Genomic DNA, 23,128 nt, shown 5'->3' with positions numbered 1-23,128 from the left:
AGACCTGTATTTGAATATCAAAGAAAATAGTTGCCTTTTAGTTGAAACTCTATATAAACTATATTCGACCTTGAGTATTTGAAAAGTTGGTATTTTCAAATAAACTACAAATTACAACTATTTTCTGCTCAGGTCTGAAGCTCTTTAGTTTTGCTTTCCAGACTGATGTCATGCAGTGACTGTGGGAAGAGACTACAGGCTCTGTCTTTGGTATACTGTGTACAGTAAAATACAAGACTGAACAGTATTCTGTCTCTTTCTTCAACAGTTATCTAGGAATGTTATGGCACTACAGATTAACAGTCCAGTATATGATGTGTAAGCAGTGCTTGTATTTTACATCTTTGTACCATTTGAAGACAAACATTTTTTAACATAAGCTGACAGAAAAACAACAACTGATGTGTGTCTAAGCCTGATAAGCCTATATCATAGCAGCTTAACAGCATTTCAAATATTGACATGGAATGTACAAAATGAGTTGCTTTATGACTAAACGCTTATGATTCAGTCCTCAGTTGAACTGAGCAGCAATAGGCCAAAGGTCAGGAGAGATGTTTAAAAACAACTCATGCCATAGGTAGGAAGGAAACAAAATTCTAGCTCAAAAACAGTGATACAGGTCCTTGAGGCCATACAGTAATGTTCACACACAGACATATTATGCCACAGGCACGAAGCACTGCATAGCTGAGGTGTAGGCTTCCCCTTGGCTTCCCCTTGGCTTCCCCTCTCCTGACCTTCCACACTAATAACACTTGACATTAATGTGTGTTTTTGTATTTGTGCTTGTGAAGCTCTAGTTCAAGGGTTTCCAACCTTTTCTAGCACGAGAGCTACTTTTTAAAAAAAATCGCAAGCTACCCATTTATTTTATAGCCTTCGAATAGGCACATTGGTTCTCTTCTCCCATACCCTGCAACTCTTCCCCGGGTCCTGGGTGTGCAAGAGATGTGTTCTCTGTCTATATACAGTGGGGAGAACAAGTATTTGATACACTGCCGATTTTGCAGGTTTTCCTACTTACAAAGCATGTAGAGGTCTGTAATTTTTTATCATAGGTACACTTCAACTGTGAGAGACGGAATCTAAAACAAAAATCCAGAAAATCACATTGTATGATTTTTAAGTAATTAATGTGCATTTTATTGCATGACATAAGTATTTGATCACCTACCAACCAGTAAGAATTCCGGCTCTCACAGACCTGTTAGTTTTTCTTTAAGAAGCCCTCCTGTTCTCCACTCATTACCTGTATTAACTGCACCTGTTTGAACTCGTTACCTGTATAAAAGACTCCTGTCCACACACTCAATCAAAACAGACTCCAACCTCTCCACAATGGCCAAGACCAGAGAGCTGTGTAAGGACATCAGGGATAAAATTGTAGACCTGCACAAGGCTGGGATGGGCTACATGACAATAGGCAAGCAGCTTGGTGAGAAGGCAACAACTGTTGGCGCAATTATTAGAAAATGGAAGAAGTTCAAGATGACGGTCAATCACCCTCGGTCTGGGGCTCCATGCAAGATCTCACCTCGTGGGGCATCAATGATCATGAGGAAGGTGAGGGATCAGCCCAGAATTACACGGCAGGACCTGGTCAATGACCTGAAGAGAGCTGGGACCACAGTCTCAAAGAAAACCATTAGTAACACACTACGCCGTCATGGATTAAAATCCTGCAGCGCACGTAAGGTCTCCCTGCTCAAGCCAGCGCATGTCCAGGCCCGTCTGAAGTTTGCCAATGACTATCTGGATGATCCAGAGGAGGAATAGGAGAAGGTCATGTGGTCTGATGAGACAAAAATAGAGCTTTTTGATCTAAACTCCACTCGCCGGGTTTGGAGGAAGAAGAAGGATGAGTACAACCCCAAGAACACCATCCCAACCGTGAAGCATGGAGGTGGAAACATCATTCTTTGGGGATGCTTTTCTGCAAAGGGGACAGGACGACTGCACCGTATTGAGGGGAGGATGGATGGGGCCATGCATCGCGAGATCTTGGCCAACAACCTCCTTCCCTCAGTAAGAGCATTGAAGATGGGTCGTGGCTGGGTCTTCCAGCATGACAACGACCCGAAACACACAGCCAGGGCAACTAAGGAGTGGCTCCGTAAGAAGCATCTCAAGGTCCTGGAGTGGCCTAGCCAGTCTCCAGACCTGAACCCAATAGAAAATCTTTGGAGGGAGCTGAAAGTCCGTATTGCCCAGCGACAGCCCCGAAACCTGAAGGATCTGGAGAAGGTCTGTATGGAGGAGTGGGCCAAAATCCCTGCTGCAGTGTGTGCAAACCTGGTCAAGACCTACAGGAAACGTATGATCTCTGTAATTGCAAACAAAGGTTTCTGTACCAAATATTAAGTTCTGCTTTTCTGATGTATCAAATACTTATGTCATGCAATAAAATGCACATGAATTACTTAAAAATCATACAATGTGATTTTCTGGATTTTTGTTTTAGATTCCCTCTCACAGTTGAAGTGTACCTATGATAAAAATTACAGACCTCTACATGCTTTGTAAGTAGGAAAACCTGCAAAATCGGCAGTGTATCAAATACTTGTTCTCCCCACTGTACATGGTAAATAATGGTTATTAAACAGTATTTGGCATGACAGGCCCCAATAAAATTATCTTTAGTATTTTCCAGAATTCAGTTATCGGTTGTATTTTTACTGGTTTGGGATTTTTTCAGTTTTTTTACTCTCAATATTACAATTAATAATAGAGAAACAATGAAAATGGATGTTCTGAGTCCATGTCAATGCTTAAATCAAATCAGAATAAGTGTTTCAATTGTGGGGGTGGCTATGTTGCTGGGGATCAGAAATGTCCTGTGCGAGTGAGACAGGTTGAAGTTTCCAGTGTGAGAGCAGTGCAGAAAGTGTCATATGCTGAGACAGTGAGGAAAGCAGAGGATGGTGGGTAAAGGGTGAGAGAGCCTGAGAGGATCCCTGTGACTAGTAGGCCAGTACAGAGTGACCCAAACAGTTTGTGCTTTAGTAAGGTTGGCTTCTTGACGTTTATTGCTATGGTCATTAATTGTACCGCACAGATGGAAAGGAAATCCCAGAATATTGAATTGGTAGTAGCAGCAACAGAAGTTTTCGAGTGTTTGAGATTTCAGTGCAGAAGGCCTACAGGGGGCTTTGAGAGAAGGTGTTCCAGCCTCCCAGGCCAACGGCCTGGTGTAGGATCTGTTGGGGTCAAAGTAGTGAGAAGAGGTAGTGTGGTGTGTTGTGGATAGTGATATATACAGTGCATTCGGAAAGTATTCAGACCCCTTGACTTTTCCCAGATTTTGTTACGCTACAGCCTTATTCTAAAATTGATTAAATAAAATTAAAACATCTACACACAATATCCCATAAAATAAAAGTATTCAGACACTTTGCTATGAGACTCGAAATTGAGCTCAGGTGCATCCTGTTTCCACTGATCATTCTTGAGATGTTTCTACAACTTGATTGGAGTCCACCTGTGGTAAATTCAATTGATTGGACATGATTTGGAAAGGCACACACCTGTCTATATAAAAAGGTCCCACAGTTGACCGTGCATGTCAGAGCAAAAACCAAGCCATGAGGTCGAAGGAATTGTCCGTAGAGCGCGAGACAGGATTGTGTCCCCATGAACAGTCCATCATTCTTAAGTGGAAGAAGTTTGGAACCGCCAAGACTCTTCCTAGAGCTGGCCACCCGGCCAAACTGAGCAACCGGGGGAGAAAAGCCTTGGTCAGGGAGGTGACCAAGAACACGATGGTCACCTCAGACTGGGGCAAAGGTTCACCTTCCAACAGGACAACGACCCTAAGCACACAGCCAAGGCAACGCAGGAGTGGCTTCGGGACAAGTCTCTGAATGTCCTTGAGTGGCCCAGCCAGAGCCCGGACTTGAACCTGATCGAACATCTCTGGAGAGACCGGAAAATTGCTTTGCAGCGACACTCCCCATCCAACCTGACAGAGCTTGAGAGGATCTTCAGAGAAGAATGGGAGAAACTCCCCAAATACAGGTGTGCCAAGCTTGTAGCATCATACCCAAGAAGACTCAAGGCTGTAATCGCTGCCAAAGGTGCTTCAACAAAGTACTGAGTAAAGGGTCTGAATACTTATGTAAATGTGATATTTCAGTTCTTAATTTTTAATACATTTGCTAACATTTCTAAAAACCTGTTTTTGCTTTGTCATTAACAGGTATTGTGTGTATATTGATGAGGGGAAAAAATGATTTAATCCATTTTAGAATAAGGCTGTAACGTAACAAAATGTGGAAAAAGTCAAGGGGTCTGAATACTTTCCAAATAGGGTTAGATGGCGGTGCAATTTCCCTTTTCCCCTCCCATTTCAAATTTTTTGTGAACAAATGTGCAACGCACTTTCCAAACTGTGAAAGGCAGCAATACACAACAAAGCATGTAGTCTGCCGGAAAAGAAGAAGAGAAATGTGTCGGTCTAGCGATGTTTCTGCTGTTAGGACTACTGCTGCAGCACGTCATGGCACAGTTTGTAGAACAATGGCCACTCAATTGATACAAATAATCCTTATTTATAGTTCTGTCAGGTAAGCCTACTTTGAAGTTAACATTTAATTGAGAAGGTTTTTGGGGAAAGTCTTTCTGTCTACCCACAAGACGGTTATCATTAGCATCGCTAACTGGCTACATACGGCGTTATAAACAAACGCGTGCCCCAAACCGACAGAGAGGGGCAATATTGATGGAAATGTATTGGCAGATGTTGTGTTACGTTTGGCTTTTTAAGCCAATAGTGGTTAACTAGGGGTGAGATAATGTCAATGTGGCTTTGACTGGATAGTTGCCGGGAGCTTTATGTTTTTTATAGTTTGCGATGGAACAAATGAAAAAATGCATGTACTTTCAGAATTGCTTGGCGAGCTACTCATAGGTGGGCAGCGAGCTACTGGTAGAGATCCCTGCTCTAGATCTACTGACCCCTCACCCCTGGCTATTACTGCCAACTGAGTTACCCAGAGCCAATGTCCAAAACACACAATGAGGGAGATATTGAGAATATGATGGACAGTGGACACGAAATAAACCCCACATGTTCCACACTGCCACGTTTCTATGTTGTGTTTCTACCTCTGTTCTTTTTTGCTACATGTCAGTAACCTTTAACACAGAGAGACCTGAGTAATGAAAACCACACATCACCACTGAAAAACAAAACAACTCACCAGGTGAACGTAAGGCACAAAGTATCCGTAGAGGGCTGCCGGGATGCCGAAGGCCCAGATCCGGTAGCCCAGAGACTTCCAGATGTTGACATTGAACAGCTTGCTCATGGACGGGCAGCGGCTGCCTTGCTTGTTGCTGCTGACAGGCTTGGGCAGCAGGGGAGTGTAGGTTAGCCCAGCCAGCATGAGGATGAACATGAGGATGCTGAGGACCCTCATGGTGTTCTGCAGGCCCACCTTCTCCAGCAGGCCAGACAGGAGGAAGGGCAGGGTGACGGTGAAGGCAGAGCTGCCGGCCGTCACGATGCCGTTGACAAGGCCCAGGCGCTTCTTGAAGTAGTGTCCCAGGATCACCAGGCTGGGCTGGTAGGCGAAGGAGCAGCCCGTGGCGAACACGATGCCGTAGGTGAAGTACATGGGACCCAGGGACCTGTGGGGCCAGAGAGTAGAAGAGAGACAGGATAGGATAGGATAGGATGGGAGTTCCCCACGGTCATGTTTATGTTTACACCTGCTTAAATTTCATACACAGAAAAAACAAGCGCTATGAACTTGACTCAATAGAGGGTCTAGCTAAACAAGTTCTCAAGTCTGACTCACTTGAGAGTCTGGAAAACAAACCAAACACCAGGGTGAAGATGATTGAGCTGCTGTGAACTTGCTAGCCTGGTTCAACTTCCAACACCTGGAGGGTATCAGTTACATCCTCACTCCCAGGGTGTGTGTCCACTCACTATGCTGACTGAGTCATGTCAGTCCTGTGTGTTTGTTTACCTCCCAGTCCTCTGTGAGCCAACAGCACGCAGGAGTTTAGACTAACGCTAATGACAGGTCTCTCAGAGGGCTACGGTCATCAAGACAAGAGCGCTAATGTTTACTCACTTCTCACTCCACTACAGGGCTGATCCTAGATAAAACACAGCTGTGGTATTCATTTATGGCCTTTAACAATACTTTCACTGTACATCTACTTTGACCCAGTGATCTGTCACCTGTAGTAATGTTCCCTTATTTTAGACAGATAATGGGTTAAAAAAAAGCTAGAATTACTTTGATTGTGACAAAGGGAATCAAAAGTAGACCACCCAGAGAGCAGATCCAGAGGGGTTTTTCTAGGTGTTGTTCAAAGGCAGGCCATAGCCTTACTGACTGACACTGAGCCAACTATTATTATTGTAGTAGTGTGTGTGTGTGTGTGTGTGTGTGTGTGTGTGTGTGTGTGTGTGTGTGTGTGTGTGTGTGTGTGTGTGTGTGTGTGTGTGTGTGTGTGTGTGTGTGTGTGTGTGCGCGGATTAACGTAGATTAATGGTTGAGAGTTTGGTATTGTGCCATCCCGTGAGACGTCTAGAAAGAGAGGACCTGAGAGCAGGCTGAGCTCCTGTATGTCCTTTATCTTGTTAACACACACACACACACACACACACACATCCACATCCACACACACCCACCCACCACGTGTAGGGAGGACTTTAGTATAAAAAAGTCCCTGGCACACCAACGCCCGACAGCATTTAGACACAACACATCAGAGTGGTTGATGAAGAGGAGGGTAGCTATACAAGTACTGACGTGACGAAGGAGCTGGCCAGCAGTCCCACCAGGCCCACGGCGGCTCCGCCCACGGCTGTCACCCTGCAGCCCAGCAGGTCTGTGAAGACGCTGACGATGGGAGAACAGAAGAAGATCATCCCCATGGAGAGGGAGCCCACCCAAGCTGCAGGACAGAGAGAGTTGAGGGTTAGGCTACGTATTAAATTACAGTATACGAACAATAACAGCAATATTTAACTGTTCACACAGGCTTTGTTGTTACATGGGAAATGTTGCTAGAGTGTGAGGTGACGTGAGGCACTCCTCTTCCGGCTGCCACGCTAAAAAAACAATTAAAAAAAAATCAGGTTTTATGAATTACTATGAACAATGCATGTCAACAAAGAAAAGAGGTGAGTAAGTAAAAGCGATTAAGCCTATAGGCTTTTGTACACATACATCAGATAGTTTTCTGCATTACGCTTCGTTTCTGGGTTAAGAAGTTAGGTGTGACTCTTTTTGTCCTCAGAGTATTTATCTAAACAAACACACAAACGTATCCTCTGCTCTAGACTTTGACTGATCCTGTGGAATAGGCCATGTTTATCTACACATGACAGTCCTAAAGGACGAGGATGAGTGACCTTAATATCTGAATCCTAACCAACGTATTAGAGAATACAGTAAACTAGAATTTTCCAGAGGCTTGATCTAAACACCACCTAGACCAGTAGTGAAGAGCACTGTAGTGCAAACGAGCAGGAAGAGAGACTGAGGAAAGAGGAAGCACTGATCAGGAAAACACTTGAGTCTTATTTCAACACCAAATACACACTACAGACCATGTCCTTCTAACAGATACGTAAAAATAACCCTTACAGTTCCGCATTACAAAAAAAACATGATTTAGTCTAGGCTATGTTATATCAGCCCTTTTGAATAATGATATTGCCGGACCAGAATAGCCACCTATATCAAATATATTTTAAAAGAGAAGACCTTCTGGGCAAAAACAGGTAGAATCAACGTTGTTTCCACGTCATCTGTGATGACATTGAATCAATCTGAAAACTGATTGGATTTGCAAAAAGTCATCAACATAGCATTTCATTGTTTTTTCACCTAACCTCCAACCTTAATCCAAATGACATGGTGAATATTTTTGTTGCTTTCACAATGAATTCACATTAGCTGACAACTCAACCAAATGTAAATGAAAACTAGACGTTGAACTAACGTCTGTGTCCAGTGGGGAATGTGCTTATTCCTCTTGTTTACGGGTGCAGGTAAATTACTACAGGGACTAACAGAAGCCAGTCTAATAGAGGTGCGAACAACAACAGTGCCGCCGGTCTTAGCCGACATCTAGACCCATGGAGCTGCTCTGCTTGTCTGATCTATTTCTGGGTCCCAGCAGGCATTAGTCTACCACCATGGCCATAACAACCCTCACTCTAGGAACCCTCCTTGGAATAAATAAACAAAGGATGGAGCTGAAGAAATATTGTTTCCGGCCTTTATTCTTATCATAGGAACTAAGCAAACATGAGATTGGGAGAGGAAAAACAAGCAACGGCAGTGGAAGAACACCCACGCACACACACACCCACCCAACCACCACAGGGCCATTGTGCAAGAGTCAGCCAGTGCCCTTTGATCAGAGAAATTATAGAGATAAGAAGCATTGGGCTGATGATTTTGTTACTGATCTTTCTGGTTCCTCCCCATTGTTTAAGTGAAAGACTGACAATTTACAGTATTTATGGCAAGTTGAGCCTGCTTTGAGATAATTCCAGTGCTGATATTTCTGATTCCTCCCCTATGTGAAAGGCAGGCAAAATATGACAAGTGATCATAATCTTAGGGCAACCAAAAAATAATTTCCAGACTTGAATGTCAATCCCTTCCTTAAAGATGGAATCAGCAGTAGTGGGGGAACAGCGACACTGGCCGCCCCAACACCGCTGTTATCGTTTTTGTTGCCGAGCTAAGGAGCGTCGCGTAACATTGTAAACAAAATTCCAGTATATATTGTGCTCTTCTATCACGCGTGCAATGATGTCAGAGGGAAAAAACGGTGTTTGTTGTTGAAATATCGCAGACGGACGTGGCTGTTTCACCATTACGGATTCCAGGTTTTAAGGTCTTGGAGTTCTCTTTTCCATTCCACCCAGGGGAAGAGCCTGGGTCACGCCTCAATTTATACTCCTCTTCTTTTCCCTTTGAGGAATCCCTCCTCTCCCCAGGCTGACTGCTAGACTAATTATATTATTCCAGATTGTACAAACAGATCAAGTTTGTGATGACAACCCGTCGCAGTCCAAAATCACTGGTGTCTATAATAACACCATAAATAAGACTAGGCCCCACATCAGTGAACGCGAATAGTATACCCAACAAATCCTTCCGAGCTATCAAAAACAAGTCTACGTGTTGCTTGTCCTACGTTGCTCTGCATGTTGCTCACTGCTCATTGTTTGTCTGTATTGTAATTGTTTTTAATAACCTGCCCAGGGACTGCGGTTGAGAATTAGCCGGCTGGCTAAAACCGGCACTTTTACTGAAACATTGATTAAATGTGCAATGTCCCTGTAAAAATTTAAATAAACTCAAATCAAATGATATTGTCCTAAGCATGGAGGGTGTGGCAGTCTCCAGTTATAAATATATATATATAATATAATATAATAATAATAATAATAATAATATATAATATATAATATAATATATAATATGCCATTTAGCAGACGCTTTTATCCAAAGCGACTTACAGTCATGCGTGCATACATTTTTTTTTTGTGTATGGGAACAGATAACGCAAGTCATTGTCAAGAGGAAACAGCTGCTAAGGAGATCTCCGCTGAGGCAGGGAGCAGATAGCCTGGTCCCAGATCTGTTTGTGCTGCCTTGCCAACTCAACAACAATAAGAGCTGGGAAGACAGCAAAAACAAATCTGGGACCAGGGGCCTCATTTATCAAGTTGCGTGCACACAAACAAATCCTCTAAAACCTTGCATGCGCCAGTTTTCCGGCAAAGGTTGGTATTTATGAATGTTGAACTTGACGGGAAAGCGTGCGTAGCTCGACGCAAATCTCAAACCATGCTCACAACTTCTAGAAGGTTGATCAACTGTTTTGCAAGCAAATATGCTTATTGTTCGTTTGGGGGAAATGGGAGGTGTTTGATGCACTGGAATGATAATAATGGTAAGATAACAGAAACATTCAAACTTAGGCCTAATAATAAAACAGATGTATTTGCCGTTGGTAAGGAGATCACATAGCAGTATGTCACTTAATATGTTCATTTTACTTTTATTATATAGGCCTAATTCATAATCATATTGCAGGACGTCTCCCCTTTTCTGACATAACTGGTTTAAATTATTCCCACTACACAACAAATAGTATGCTACCATTTATCAAATCGCTCATTCAATAGCCAAGCATGATCGAAAGTAAATAGACCAGTAGCCTTGACAGTATAGGTAGGCTACAGTATTACTGTGCGATATTAGGAGCGCGACATCATAGCCTAGCCTATTTCATTTCAGAGCCTATACCAAGGCAGGAGATAGAAACACAATCATGTTTTGATAAACACAATATTGAACAACAGCTTGTCTTTTGCATAGACGTGTGGGCTGTAGCATTTACTTTTAAATTGGTTTGAAAGGACAATCGATCTTGCAGAATGCGCGGCCAGTGTTTGGCACTCGCTAGGCGGCATGCATTTTTAGTTTGGAAAAGTCACTGCAACATTCTGCCCACGCCTCCACAGAAATGTGATCAGATTTACCATTGCACTTTCTTTTAGGAACTATAATGGCCCAGTTACATCTCCAAATCATACAGCAAATGAGCACGTTTTTGTTACCATTAAAGGTAAATGGAGGGAGTTTCAGGCGGGGTTGTAGTGCTTGTTCATGACCACACAAATATAATATGGCTCTGATTTATGTTGCGTGCGACAGTTTGATAAATCCCAATAATTTGTGGCGCACGCAAATCCTAGAATCTCCACGTTGGCTAGAATTTAGTACGAAATGTACTCACGGTTGATAAATGAGGCACCAGGCTAGTAAACAGAGTTAGTGCTAGAGCCAATCCTAGGGATGGAAACATAAGGCCATGACATTGGTTCTGTCACATTCACTGACTCAAAGACACAGTAGTGGGGTTAATAAACGTTCAGATTGTGATACAAGCAATATTTGCAGGATGTACTAGGTGAATGGCGAATGTGCATAAAGATGATGTCCTTGTTTTAGCACTATCCACAGAGTTTTTAATACAAAAAAGAGTAAGGAAGAGCAATGTACAATAAGGCGAACTTAGCAAACCAGGCATGTGTGGTCATCTCCGCTATTGAATCTACCTCTCTGCCAAATGTTGTGCTTTTATCATAAAATGAACAATTGTTATGGAAATTTCAGCTTAGAGAGTGACCGGAGTTTGCGGAGTCACAGAGGGTAACCTGAGTGGGCTTATTGCAGAGACGTACATACTAAAAGCAGGTCAGAACGTTCTCCACTTCAAGCTGCATTACATAGCATGGTCATATTTTCTAATTTATTAATAGCTAGCCTATGTTTGGCTACTAGGCTTCCTAGGCTACTACTACTACTACATTGGGGGAAAAAATTATTTAGTCAGCCACCAATTGTGCAAGTTCTCCCACTTAAAAAGATGAGAGAGGCCTTTAATTTTCATCATAGGTACACGTCAACTATGACAGACAAATTGAGAATTTTTTTTCCAGAAAATCACATTGTAGGATTTTTTATGAATTTATTTGCAAATTATGGTGGAAAATAAGTATTTGGTCACCTACAAACAAGCAAGATTTCTGGCTCTCACAGACCTGTAACTTCTTCTTTAAGAGGCTCCTCTGTCCTCCACTCGTTACCTGTATTAATGGCACCTGTTTGAACTTGTTATCAGTATAAAAGACACCTGTCCACAACCTCAAACAGTCACACTCCAAACTCCACTATGGCCAAGACCAAAGAGCTGTCAAAGGACACCAGAAACAAAATTGTAGACCTGCACCAGGCTGGGAAGACTGAATCTGCAATAGGTAAGCAGCTTGGTTTGAAGAAATCAACTGTGGGAGCAATTATTAGGAAATGGAAGACATACAAGACCACTGATAATCTCCCTCGATCTGGGGCTCCACGCAAGATCTCACCCCGTGGGGTCAAAATGATCACAAGAACGGTGAGCAAAAATCCCAGAACCACACGGGGGTACCTAGTGAATGACCTGCAGAGAGCTGGGACCAAAGTAACAAAGGCCTACCATCAGTAACACACTACGCCGCCAGGGACTCAAATCCTGCAGTGCCAGACGTGTCCCCCTGCTTAAGCCAGTACATGTCCAGGCCCGTCTGAAGTTTGCTAGAGTGCATTTGGATGATCCAGAAGAGGATTGGGAGAATGTCATATGGTCAGATGAAACCAAAATATAACTTTTTGGTAAAAACTCAACTCGTCATGTTTGGAGGACAAAGAATGCTGAGTTGCATCCAAAGAACACCATACCTACTGTGAAGCATGGGGGTGGAAACATCATGCTTTGGGGCTGTTTTTCTGCAAAGGGACCAGGACGACTGATCCGTGTAAAGGAAAGAATGAATGGGGCCATGTATCGTGAGATTTTGAGTGAAAACCTCCTTCCATCAGCAAGGGCATTGAAGATGAAACGTGGCTGGGTCTTTCAGCATGACAATGATCCCAAACACACCGCCCGAGCAACGAAGGAGTTGCTTCGTAAGAAGCATTTCAAGGTCCTGGAGTGGCCTAGCCAGTCTCCAGATCTCAACCCCATAGAAAATCTTTGGAGGGAGTTGAAAGTCCGTGTTGCCCAGCGACAGCCCCAAAACATCACTGCTCTAGAGGAGATCTGCATGGAGGAATGGGCCAAAATACCAGCAACAGTGTGTGAAAACCTTGTGAAGACTTACAAAAAACGTTTGACCTGTGTCATTGCCAACAAAGGGTATATAACAAAGTATTGAGAAACTTTTGTTATTGACCAAATACTTATTTTCCACCATAATTTGCAAATAAATTCATTAAAAATGCTACAATGTGATTTTCTGGAATTATTTTTCTCATTTTGTCTGGCATAGTTGACGTGTACCTATGATGAAAATTATAGGCCTCTCTCATCTTTTTAAGTGGGAGAACTTGCACAATTGGTGGCTGACTAAATACTTTTTTTCTCCACTGTACATCACTGGGGCCGAGCTCCTTGCCATCCAGGACCTCTATAATCAGGCGGTGTGACAGGAAGGCCCGGAAAATCGTTAAAGACTCCAACCTCCCATGCCATAGACTGTTCTCTCTGCTTCCGCACGGCATGCGGTACAGGCGCATCAAGTCTGACACCAAAAGGCTCCTGAACAGCTTCTCTCCCCAATGCCATAAGACTGCTAAATAGCTAACTAAATAGCTAACAAAATGGCTACACGGACTATCTGAGTTGACCGTTGTATTTTATTCTTATTTTCAGAGCCTACCCATACTGTCAAGGCTACTGGTCTCTAGGCACTACTCACAGGGCCCTACACACTCACGCACACTGACACTCCAACACACATACAAGCACTCACTTCATAATTTACTCACACACATAATATGTACATACATTTATACTGACTCTACACACACCCACTCATGTACAATCATCATATACGCTGCTGCTACTCTGTTTATCATACATCCTGATGCCTAGTCACCTTACCCCTATACATATCTACAGTGAGGGAAAAAAAGTATTTGATCCCCTGCTGATTTTGTACGTTTGCCCACTGACAAAGAAATGATCAGTCTATAATTTTAATGGTAGGTTTATTTGAATAGTGAGAGAAAAAACCCAGAAAAACTCATGTCAAAAATGTTATAAATTGATTTGCATTTTAATGAGGGAAATAAGTATTTGACCCCTCTGCAAAACATGACTTAGTACTTGGTGGCAAAACCCTTGTTGGCAATCACAGAGGTCAGACGTTTCTTGTAGTTGGCCACCAGGTTTACACACATCTCAGGAAGGATTTTGTCCCACTCCTCTTTGCAGATCTTCTCCAAGTCATTAAGGTTTCGAGGCTGACGTTTGGCAACTCGAACCTTCAGCTCCCTCCACAGATTTTCTATGGGATTAAGGTCTGGAGACTGGCTAGGCCACTCCAGGACCTTAATGTGCTCCTTCTTGAGCCACTCCTTTGTTGCCTTGGCCATGTGTTTTGGGTCATTGTCATGCTGGAATACCCATCCACGACCCATTTTCAATGTCCTGGCTGAGGGAAGGAGGTTCTCACCCAAGATTTGACGGTACATGGCCCCGTCCATCATCCCTTTGATGCAGTGAAGTTGTCCTGTCCCCTTAGCAGAAAAACACCCCCAAAGCATAATGTTTCCACCTCCATGTTTGATGGTGGGGATGGTGTTCTTGGGGTCATAGGCAGCATTCCTCCTCCTCCAAACACAGCGAGTTGAGTTGATGCCAAAGAGCTCGATTTTGGTCTCATCTGACCACAACACTTTCACCCAGTTCTCCTCTGAATGATTCAGATGTTCATTGGCAAACTTCAGACGGGCATGTATATGTGCTTTATTGATCAGGGGGATCTTGCGGGCGCTGCAGGATTTCAGTCATTCACGGCGTAGTGTGTTACCAATTGTTTTCTTGGTGACTATGGTCCCAGCTGCCTTGAGATCATTGACAAGATCCTCCCGTGTAGTTCTGGGCTGATTCCTCACCGTTCTCATGATCATTGCAACTCCATGGAGCCCCAGGGCGACGGAGATTGACAGTTATTTTGTCAATCTCCGTCGCTTGGCGATGGTCTTGTAGCCCATTCCAGCCTTGTGTAGGTCTACAATCTTGTCCCTGACATCCTTGGAGAGCTCTTTGGTCTTGGCCATGATGGAGAGTTTGTAATCTGATTGATTGATTGCTTCTGTGGACAGGTGTCTTTTATACAGGTAACAAGCTGAGATTAGGAGCACTCCCTTTAAGAGTGTGCTCCTAATCTCTGCTCGTTACCTGTATAAAAGACACCTGGGAGCCAGAAATCTTTCTGATTGAGAGGGGGTCAAATACTTATTTCCCTCATTAAAATGCAAATCAATGTATAACATTTTTGACATGCGTTTTTCTGGATTTTTTTGTTGTTATTCTGTCTCTTACTGTTCAAATAAACCTACCATTAAATGTATAGACTGATCATTTCTTTGTCAGTGGGCAAACGTACAAAATCAGCAGGGGATCAAATACTTTTTTCCCTCACTGTATCTCTATCGATCCAGTATCCCTGCACATTGTAAATATGGTTCTGGAACTGACCCTGTATATAGTATGCTTACTTACTTTATCCTGTTCTTCTAATTTCTATATCTCATGTGTTTTTGTTCTACCTTGTTATTTTTTGTATTACATAGTTATTGATTACTGCATTGTTGGGGTCAGAGCTTGCAAGAAAGGCATTTCACTGTACTGTAACACTGCATGTGACAATAAAACTGGAAAATGTTAAACTATTGCTTTAATATCCTGGCATCACCTCCTATTGTTTATATTCACTGTGGAAGTAAACATACTGACTAAATGTAAAACATTACTGACTAAATGTAAAACATACTGACTAAATGTAAAACATACTGACTAAATGTAAAACATACTGACTAAATGTAGGCTGGGATGCAGTCAAAAACAGGTTAAGGCCACATTCAAAGGGCTGTATTGAGGTCCCAACTGAACAAATTCCTATACATTCTATGGATGTTCTAAGAGTCTGTCTTCTCACATTTTCTGAGACATACCACTTTAGCCTACATTCTGTAATACATTGAACAAACTGAACAAAAACGAAGAAGAATTTCACAAATGACAACAGGAAATTGCTGGCCTGTTTTCATCTGTGGGCTTTCTCCATTTAAAAGCATTTACATTTCAGACGAAGGGAAGAATTCCAAATTGAAAATGTAATATCAGGATGATGCTCTCTTTTCCAGGTGACATCCTGCTAGCACCGGAGGCCCCAACCGTACAGTTACTGACAGACAGACAGGTCAGAGCTGGTCTAAGTCTCCTCTGTTCACTTCCTAACCTCTCTCTCTCTGCTGTGCTCGGAGACTGTGGATGGTGAACCCAGTCACCCCAGCAGCAACCAGACCAGACCTACATTACCCCATGCAGAGAAACAATCCCCTCACACTCAGTTACCCTGGGCCTGATTCTCTCTTTCCCAAGACCTCACTGTGCAACTAAGGAGGGCACGTCGATGGACTTTTCAGTTGAGGTCAATGAACACTCTTGCTCGAAGACATTTATAGCTCTACATAGCATCCAATAATTGCCACGTGATTATTTCGCAATTTATTTAATGACTCTGAGTAGCAGTTCTGCAACAACATTTTTTAAATAGATTTTGCTGGTATGGCAGTTATTCTGCTTATGCAAGTGCTGTCATTCACTGACTGAGCCCAGGATGAAAACAGGACAAAATGTTTGTCCTTTTCACATGGTGAGGAAGTCTGTCTGTCCGTCCTGTCCACCCTCTAGGCTCTTCCCTGGCAGTAAGCAGTAACATTAACAACAGTATTTAGCTACACACAGTTTCTGAACAGGATGCCTCAGGGTTCTAGTTAATGGAAGATAGTGGCTAGGACCTGAATTGAGCAAATACACTAAAAACCTCACATTTAGCCCATTAGCTGAGGGTTAGGCTACTTATTAACCGAAGTCAATGGAAAGTAACTACTAATAGCAATGCAGAGAATCCAATATCACCACTTTTCAATGTTGAAACAGATGATTTCTCTTCATTCGTCAAAAAGCCACTCATAATACATTCTAGGAAACAGCCTGGACGGCCTAGCAACATGGAAACATGGAAAAGATGCAAACTAGGTAACCATGGCATGAGCTCTCTTTTCAGTACAGGACAGGACAGGCTTCACCTGACACCAAACAGCCCAGGGCTGGAGAAGAGAACTCCCCCACACCTCTAGGACTCTAGGACATAACAGCTGAGAATAGAGACCCTTTACGCCATAAGAGTCACACTTAGTTGACAGATATTTAGGACACCTCATGAGCTGTCCTAAACAGTTAAGAGTTACCAGCAGGTGTCTTGATAAAAGAAATGCAGCGAGTCAGTGGTTCCAGCGCCACATGCAATTGCATTGGAGTTGTTAAAATAATGTTTGATATTTCTTTATGATCAAAACATGAATAATCTAGACCTACACGCAACAGTATCTCTTGCACTTTTGACAGCGATGTCGATGTCATGAGGCCTATTTCACATGATATGCCTAAATACTTTACACCACTAGGCTAATAAATAAACAATTTTTTTTCTTTGATTATTTAATGACCTAAATCATGTTGTTATTTCAAGTTACCCCTTTGGAGCACAGCATCACGTTGTAAAAAAATATGCCTAAATTGGGCATTCCAAAGTTGGGCAATTGAAGGTATCTAGGGCTTATGTAAACTTTGATTGTGTTCGATGAAAATGATCTACCTTTCAAACGTTATATGCAACATTATAGGCAAGTGACTTGATGCCTACTGTGCCAAAGCGATTTGGAGATTTTAAACGGGAGTGACGTGTGTTGATCTAACGTAATATGATCAAAATTCCACTTTTAACAATCATCAGAATTGGTTAAAAAAATTTATATGCATGCCAACATATTAGGCAATAATTAAGAGTAGGCAAAGCGATCTTGTCAGGCGAAAATGATATCAAACGTTTTACCATTGCCAGATGGGATGGTCCATTGTCATCCCAGTGGGCCTGTCTAAATTGGGAGTTTGCGGAAAATAATCACTGTTTCCCTTGAGGGTATAAATGGCCTGGTATGATAGCAATGCCAGGGCCGATTTCTGGTCCCAGTCCGTCCCTGACCATTGCAACATTTGATGTACAGTAACATTCACCGTGGTTGTCTGAAGCGTGCTATAGACCAGAGTTCACAGCTGGCGAATGGCGATGCCTCATCGCGATTGGTTATTCCCCATCATTTGCAACAATGTCAATGAGCGTCATCACTAACTTTCCTTTGCGGTACCTCAAACTGTCGTGATTACGAGCTGAGATAAATGTTTATGAGTTGATTTTACTCCTGGCTCAGAGTTTGTCAGGGCAGTGTCTTAACAACATTCTAAAACCTACTCTGAGCTGGGAGTTTTTGTTGTTGTCTTGAAACAGGTTTTAAAGATGTTTCTGAGATGCTTTGTGGATTCGGGCTCAGGGTTCAAATACTATTTCAAATATCTCAATTACTTTCACATACATTCAAAGTAAGTATTCAGATATCTTTTGAAAAGACAAGTAGTTAAATATTTTAATGTGTGTGGAAATACACTTAGAAAGTATTTGAAAATACTCAAATGTATGGACTCAAATATACTCCCATGCATTTAACCCATGTATTTGAAAATAGTATTTGAAATAAGTATTCGAAAATACTGTTTGGTAGACTTTTTATTTAATTTTTTACAATTAACCATTCAATTATTAAAATAAAAGTACTTGTTTTGGGTTGTATATTTGAAAATACTCAAATACACAGAAAAAGTATTTTAAATATTTGAACACAGGTCCGCAACACACACTGACAACAAGTACAGGTGTACTGTGCTATCCTACCTACACTGAGAGGAAAGCTTCGCTCACTTACATACTGTGGATGTGTCATTTCATTGTAACCTCAGGTTGTGGGGTACTGGGTTTTGAAACTAGGTTGGTTGTTGTTGTTACGGTTACCAACCTTGTCCTTAGAACCGCTAGTTCATCATCACCACCAAAAGCTTTTGAGGACCACAACAAGCTCAAGTGGTTAAAACAAAATCAGAGCAAGAGTCAAACTTGTATTATAGTGAATATTATAAAGCAACACACAGGTAGGATCCAAACCGCAGCTAGGCTATTCCAATAGTTTATAGGAGGGCCTAGAATACCAAATCTATGAACATATGGTGCTCAAACTGTTTGCATTTGCAAGTCTAATGGACTATGGTGAAGCAAACACGTGACGATAACTGGAATAGGGTAAATGGCTTAAGGCAGGAGCACTAATGATACGCTGTAAATCTGCCTTACATCCAATGCCTCAATGGAAGGAAGACATACAGATCTGAAGCTGGCAATTCTATAGACAGTGGTATGTTTGTGTGCGTGTGGGTTGGAATATTAAATTACTTTCTTTAGGTTTCCATCCATATACTGGGGCTTGTTAAAACATGCTTTTTTTATAAAAGACACACCATCCCCAAGACTAGTCTCCCATGCAGTATGACTTCATACTACCCCTCTCCTGATATTAAGTGTAACCTAGCGCAGAGTAACCAGTTACTCCCCAATCTAACCACTAACCAGTATGGGCAGGGGTTAGGGGGTGAAGGGGTAACGGTAATCTGTCTTCATGTGGAGCTCAGCTCAGTAACTCATGAGAGCCATTATACGTCTATGTCTGTGGACGTTGAAATCATGGCCGGACCGGGCCAAAAAACGACATCTGTGGACGACTGGACATTGAAATCAACGCCAGGGCGGACGGAACAAATTTCAACGTCCATGGACTTCAGTGTCAGGTGGTGCTCACTGGGCTACATCATGGGATGGTTTTACTTTCCCTAGGAAGATTACAATACCCCAGAAGTAGGTTGTGACGTAGCACAGAACTGCATAACGCAACCTCAATTACACTTCAGCGACACAAAAAAGAAGACCCAAATCTTTTTGTTCATTATATTACATAAGTACACAGGGGTTTCAGAGCATGGTCGGAGATGTAGGCTAACTGCTAGAAAGAGAGAAGTAGGCTAGCTCTTATGAGGAGCTGCTTGGCTTGGCTGACCCATTAACTCTGAAGCCAACCCGACCCGTCGGTCCTGACCATGGCCTCTGACTCTGTCCCTGCTCCTGGGTTTGATCTGGGGAGGCTAAGATGCTTGATGTTGACAAACTGGCCCAGGTCCAGACCCCTCCCGCAGGGCTCACACATCCCCAACCCGGCCCATGATGCATGGCGCTTGAGCTGAACAGCCATGGCTGCAGCCCAGACATCTCAGGACAGGCCCTACTCAGGGCTTCATCAGGGGGGAAGTAATAGAGCACAGCGCCAGAGCAACACAGCCTCAACCCCACCAGCCAGCACAGCCACATCGCATTATGATCAGCCTGTCGGACTAATTTTAGACCCAGTCACCTCTGACTCTAAGGAAGACTGACTCAGAGATTGTGAACTGTAACTGTAGAACGACTAAGCTATTGTTACTGTACAGTATCTGTATAACATAAAGCCTATGGTGTCACAGAGAGACAAAGAGTAGGCTGTGAGGCTAACTGACTGGAGCAGTGGAGGAGGAGAGTAGACTAGAGTAGGGTTCATGTGTTTAACACACAAAGCTCCATATGTTGAGCATGTTTTGAACATAGCAGGCCAGGCCCTGATGTTAAATGTGCCCCCAGGGGAGTTGGGGGGGTAATGGCCACAATCCTGAAACAACTACAGGGGTTGTTAAACCGTCTCCCTTTACGTTCAGCCCACAAAATAGTATTTACTGCTCTAAGACACAGAAGTCATGGGAAGACATTACACATAAGGCTCTTCAAAACATGTCAGAATCAGAAAAAATCTAAATGATTCAGTCCATAAAGAATATATGTAGTTTCTCTCAGATTCAATATTATAATGACCACTGACCAATAGTATTAAGGCAGTCAAAATCTGTGCCGTTGTTGCCAAGGAAACAGTGGGCTCTTAGGGTTTGACAATGACCAGAGACAAGTCATCCCCAGTCCCCACAGATAGCCACGGTCTGAGAGAGAGCTATCTGAGAGATTACAGATCTAACCTGATCAGCCCATTTTAGCTCACAGGAAGTCAGAATCCATTTGGAGGAGGGCCAATATTGTCCCGTTCTGCCTGAGCACCTTGGTATTACACTAAACAAGTTATGACACTCGGCTCAGGCTGCCTGCGGCTCAATTCTCTCCTGCCCGGTGCTTAGTTGGCACTGCCCCCTACCCACACCCCCACCTCCAGGCCAGCCCAGCTTCTCTGTGATGTCAAGCAGTAATGAGAAAAGCCCCAGTCATGACATTACCAGAACTCCTAGCAATTACACCAATAATTAGAGCGGTTGGTTGGTTAATTCTCCAGCCTCCAGTACACTACACAACCACAGACCTGGGTTCAAATAATACTTTAAATAATTTCAAATATTTTATCTGGTCTTGATTGAGCTTGCCTGGAGCAAATGGAACCAATGGCATAGTTACAAAAGTGCAGACCCTGTCCATCTGGCACTACAGGAAGACTAAAGCAAACGCTAAAAGTATTTGAATGATTTTAGATATTATTTGAACCCAGGTCTGCTCTACACACTGCACTTGCCTCACTCATTCCCTCTCCTCACTCCCTCCCTGCTGGAAGACATTATAATAATATAATATGCCATTTAGCAGACGCTTTTATCCAAAGCGACTTACAGTCATGCGTGCATACATTTTTGTGTATGGGTGGTCCCGGGGATCGAACCCACTACCTTGGCGTTACAAGCGCCGTGCTCTACCAGCTGAGCTACAGAGGACCACGCATTACACTTGCCTGCTCTATAGAGGTGTTCAGAGCAGAGGGACTCAGTGTTCTGCTTTGCTCTGCACACGGTCAAGCTTTTGTTAACTCCTGCTGTACCTGTTTCCAAAGCACCACTGTAGGTGCTCGGTCACTAAAGGTCATTCGCTGGTGTCCCTTTTCCAGCCCCTCAGGCTATGGGCTGATGTTGACTATCATGATCAGGAAGCAAAGGAATCGGTGCTCATGCCGCTACTGTGAGCTATGTGCTGCTGCGCTTTCCTCCAGTGTGTTTATCTACTCCTACACGTCATCTCCCAACAACCTTCACCTAAACGCAGTGTCAAGCTTACTTGAGACAGAGATCAAATGCTCTGTCAAACATTAACCTGTGTCTGCTTAGTGATCATCAAACGTTTGAGGAGCTTCAGTCCACGTGTTTGTTACAAAAATTAAAGAATGTGTGCCAACTGCCCATGCTTGGTCATTCCAACATTTGTTTGTGCACGTCTCCAGTAGGCTATAGTTTTCATTGTCGCAGTCGTAAAAAGAACACAGGCACATTCAGTATTGAATTAAACCCAAGGGTCCACTGGAGCCATAGGTTGTTAATGTTAATCACCACTTTGAAAACAAGGCTGGGAATGCGTGCCTTTTGTATGGCTGAGCTCAGGATAAGGGGTACGGAAGGAGAGACTGATAGAGCGATGCAAAGCGTTTCCTCTAAAACAATGCTTGATAAGATCCCTCCCTCCACCACAGGCAGACATGGAACCATTGACCATTGTGTACTTTTATTTTCTGTAATCACTTAACTGCTGTGTGGTCCGTTCTCAGACAGCTCCTGCTGTGGGCTCGGAGAACCTGAGCTGGAGACCCTTGGAGATGGAGGGAGTAATGGAGGAGAGGAACAGAAAGAGGGAAGGTCTCCACCTTGTTTTCTGTTCCCCCAGCAGGTCCATGGGATCTCGACTGGGAGGAAAGTAATACTGTGTCCCAGCTATAACTCAGATTGGGAGAACTACCTCAGTCCAGCATCGCACAGGACAGCTGGCAGATTACCCTGAGGAGGAACACCGTGCGTGGCCAGGAGGGACTGGATGGAGGGGTGTGGGACTAGGCCTAAAATGTGCATCTTGATCCCAGGCTGCTGCGCCATTCTAATTTACAATTATCAGAAAAAGTTCAATCCCTTTCAGTGAGGCGTACCTGACGACCTGTACAGATGGAGTGCCGTGTTGATGTGTAAGACAATTACAGACATTTGCACAGCGTTATGCAAATCTTAGTTGCGTCGGAATCATTGTTCATGTTTGGTGGTTTTTATTCCCTCGAGTCTGTCATACTGATTTTATGCTGGCGACGGGCGGCAGGTCAAGTATGGGTCTGGATTCCAGCAGGTCATTGGCTTGTCAGACCCTTCACACTCTTGCCAATCAAAATCACCAGGGGGCAGTCATAGCAACTATCATATGCAGAGAAGCACAGTTAGAGCTCACTAGGAGTGATACTGAAATAATATTTTCTGTTGAATCCCTGAAAACGGAGTTTGGTTTTTGTCCATTTCACATCCAGAGACAAAACATTGTTATCAGCGTCATCTCATCCGTCTCCCTGTCTGTTTTTGTTTTTGTTCCATAGCTAGGCAAAACAATATCAGCGTCATATATATATATATGAACCCCTGTTTACTCTAGCAGCTAGATGTCAATCAATCATTCAGGTTGAACTTCACATTAAATCAAAACAAAAACGCTCTTTGGGACTTTGAGCTGACCCAAAGTTATTTTACAGCTACT

General features: G+C 43.1%; 1 protein-coding gene across 1 annotated transcript in view; it reads right to left on the bottom strand.

Moving 5' to 3' along the window:
- Positions 1-23,128, bottom strand: part of LOC311107107 (monocarboxylate transporter 10-like) — a 55,159-nt gene that overhangs the window by 16,903 nt on the left and 15,128 nt on the right. The window contains exons 2-3 of the mRNA XM_084149584.1: positions 6,771-6,915; positions 5,202-5,631 (exon numbers count right to left, since the gene is read on the bottom strand). Of these exons, the coding sequence (XP_084005710.1) occupies positions 5,202-5,631; positions 6,771-6,915 (575 nt within the window). The remainder of the gene's footprint in view (positions 1-5,201; positions 5,632-6,770; positions 6,916-23,128) is intronic.

The sequence above is a fragment of the Coregonus lavaretus genome (assembly GCF_964263955.1).
Source record: "Coregonus lavaretus genome assembly, chromosome: 31".
NCBI lineage: Eukaryota > Metazoa > Chordata > Actinopteri > Salmoniformes > Salmonidae > Coregonus > Coregonus lavaretus.
The sequence above is the reverse complement of the archived record's forward strand: the minus strand, read 5'-3'. Positions and strand labels throughout refer to the sequence as shown.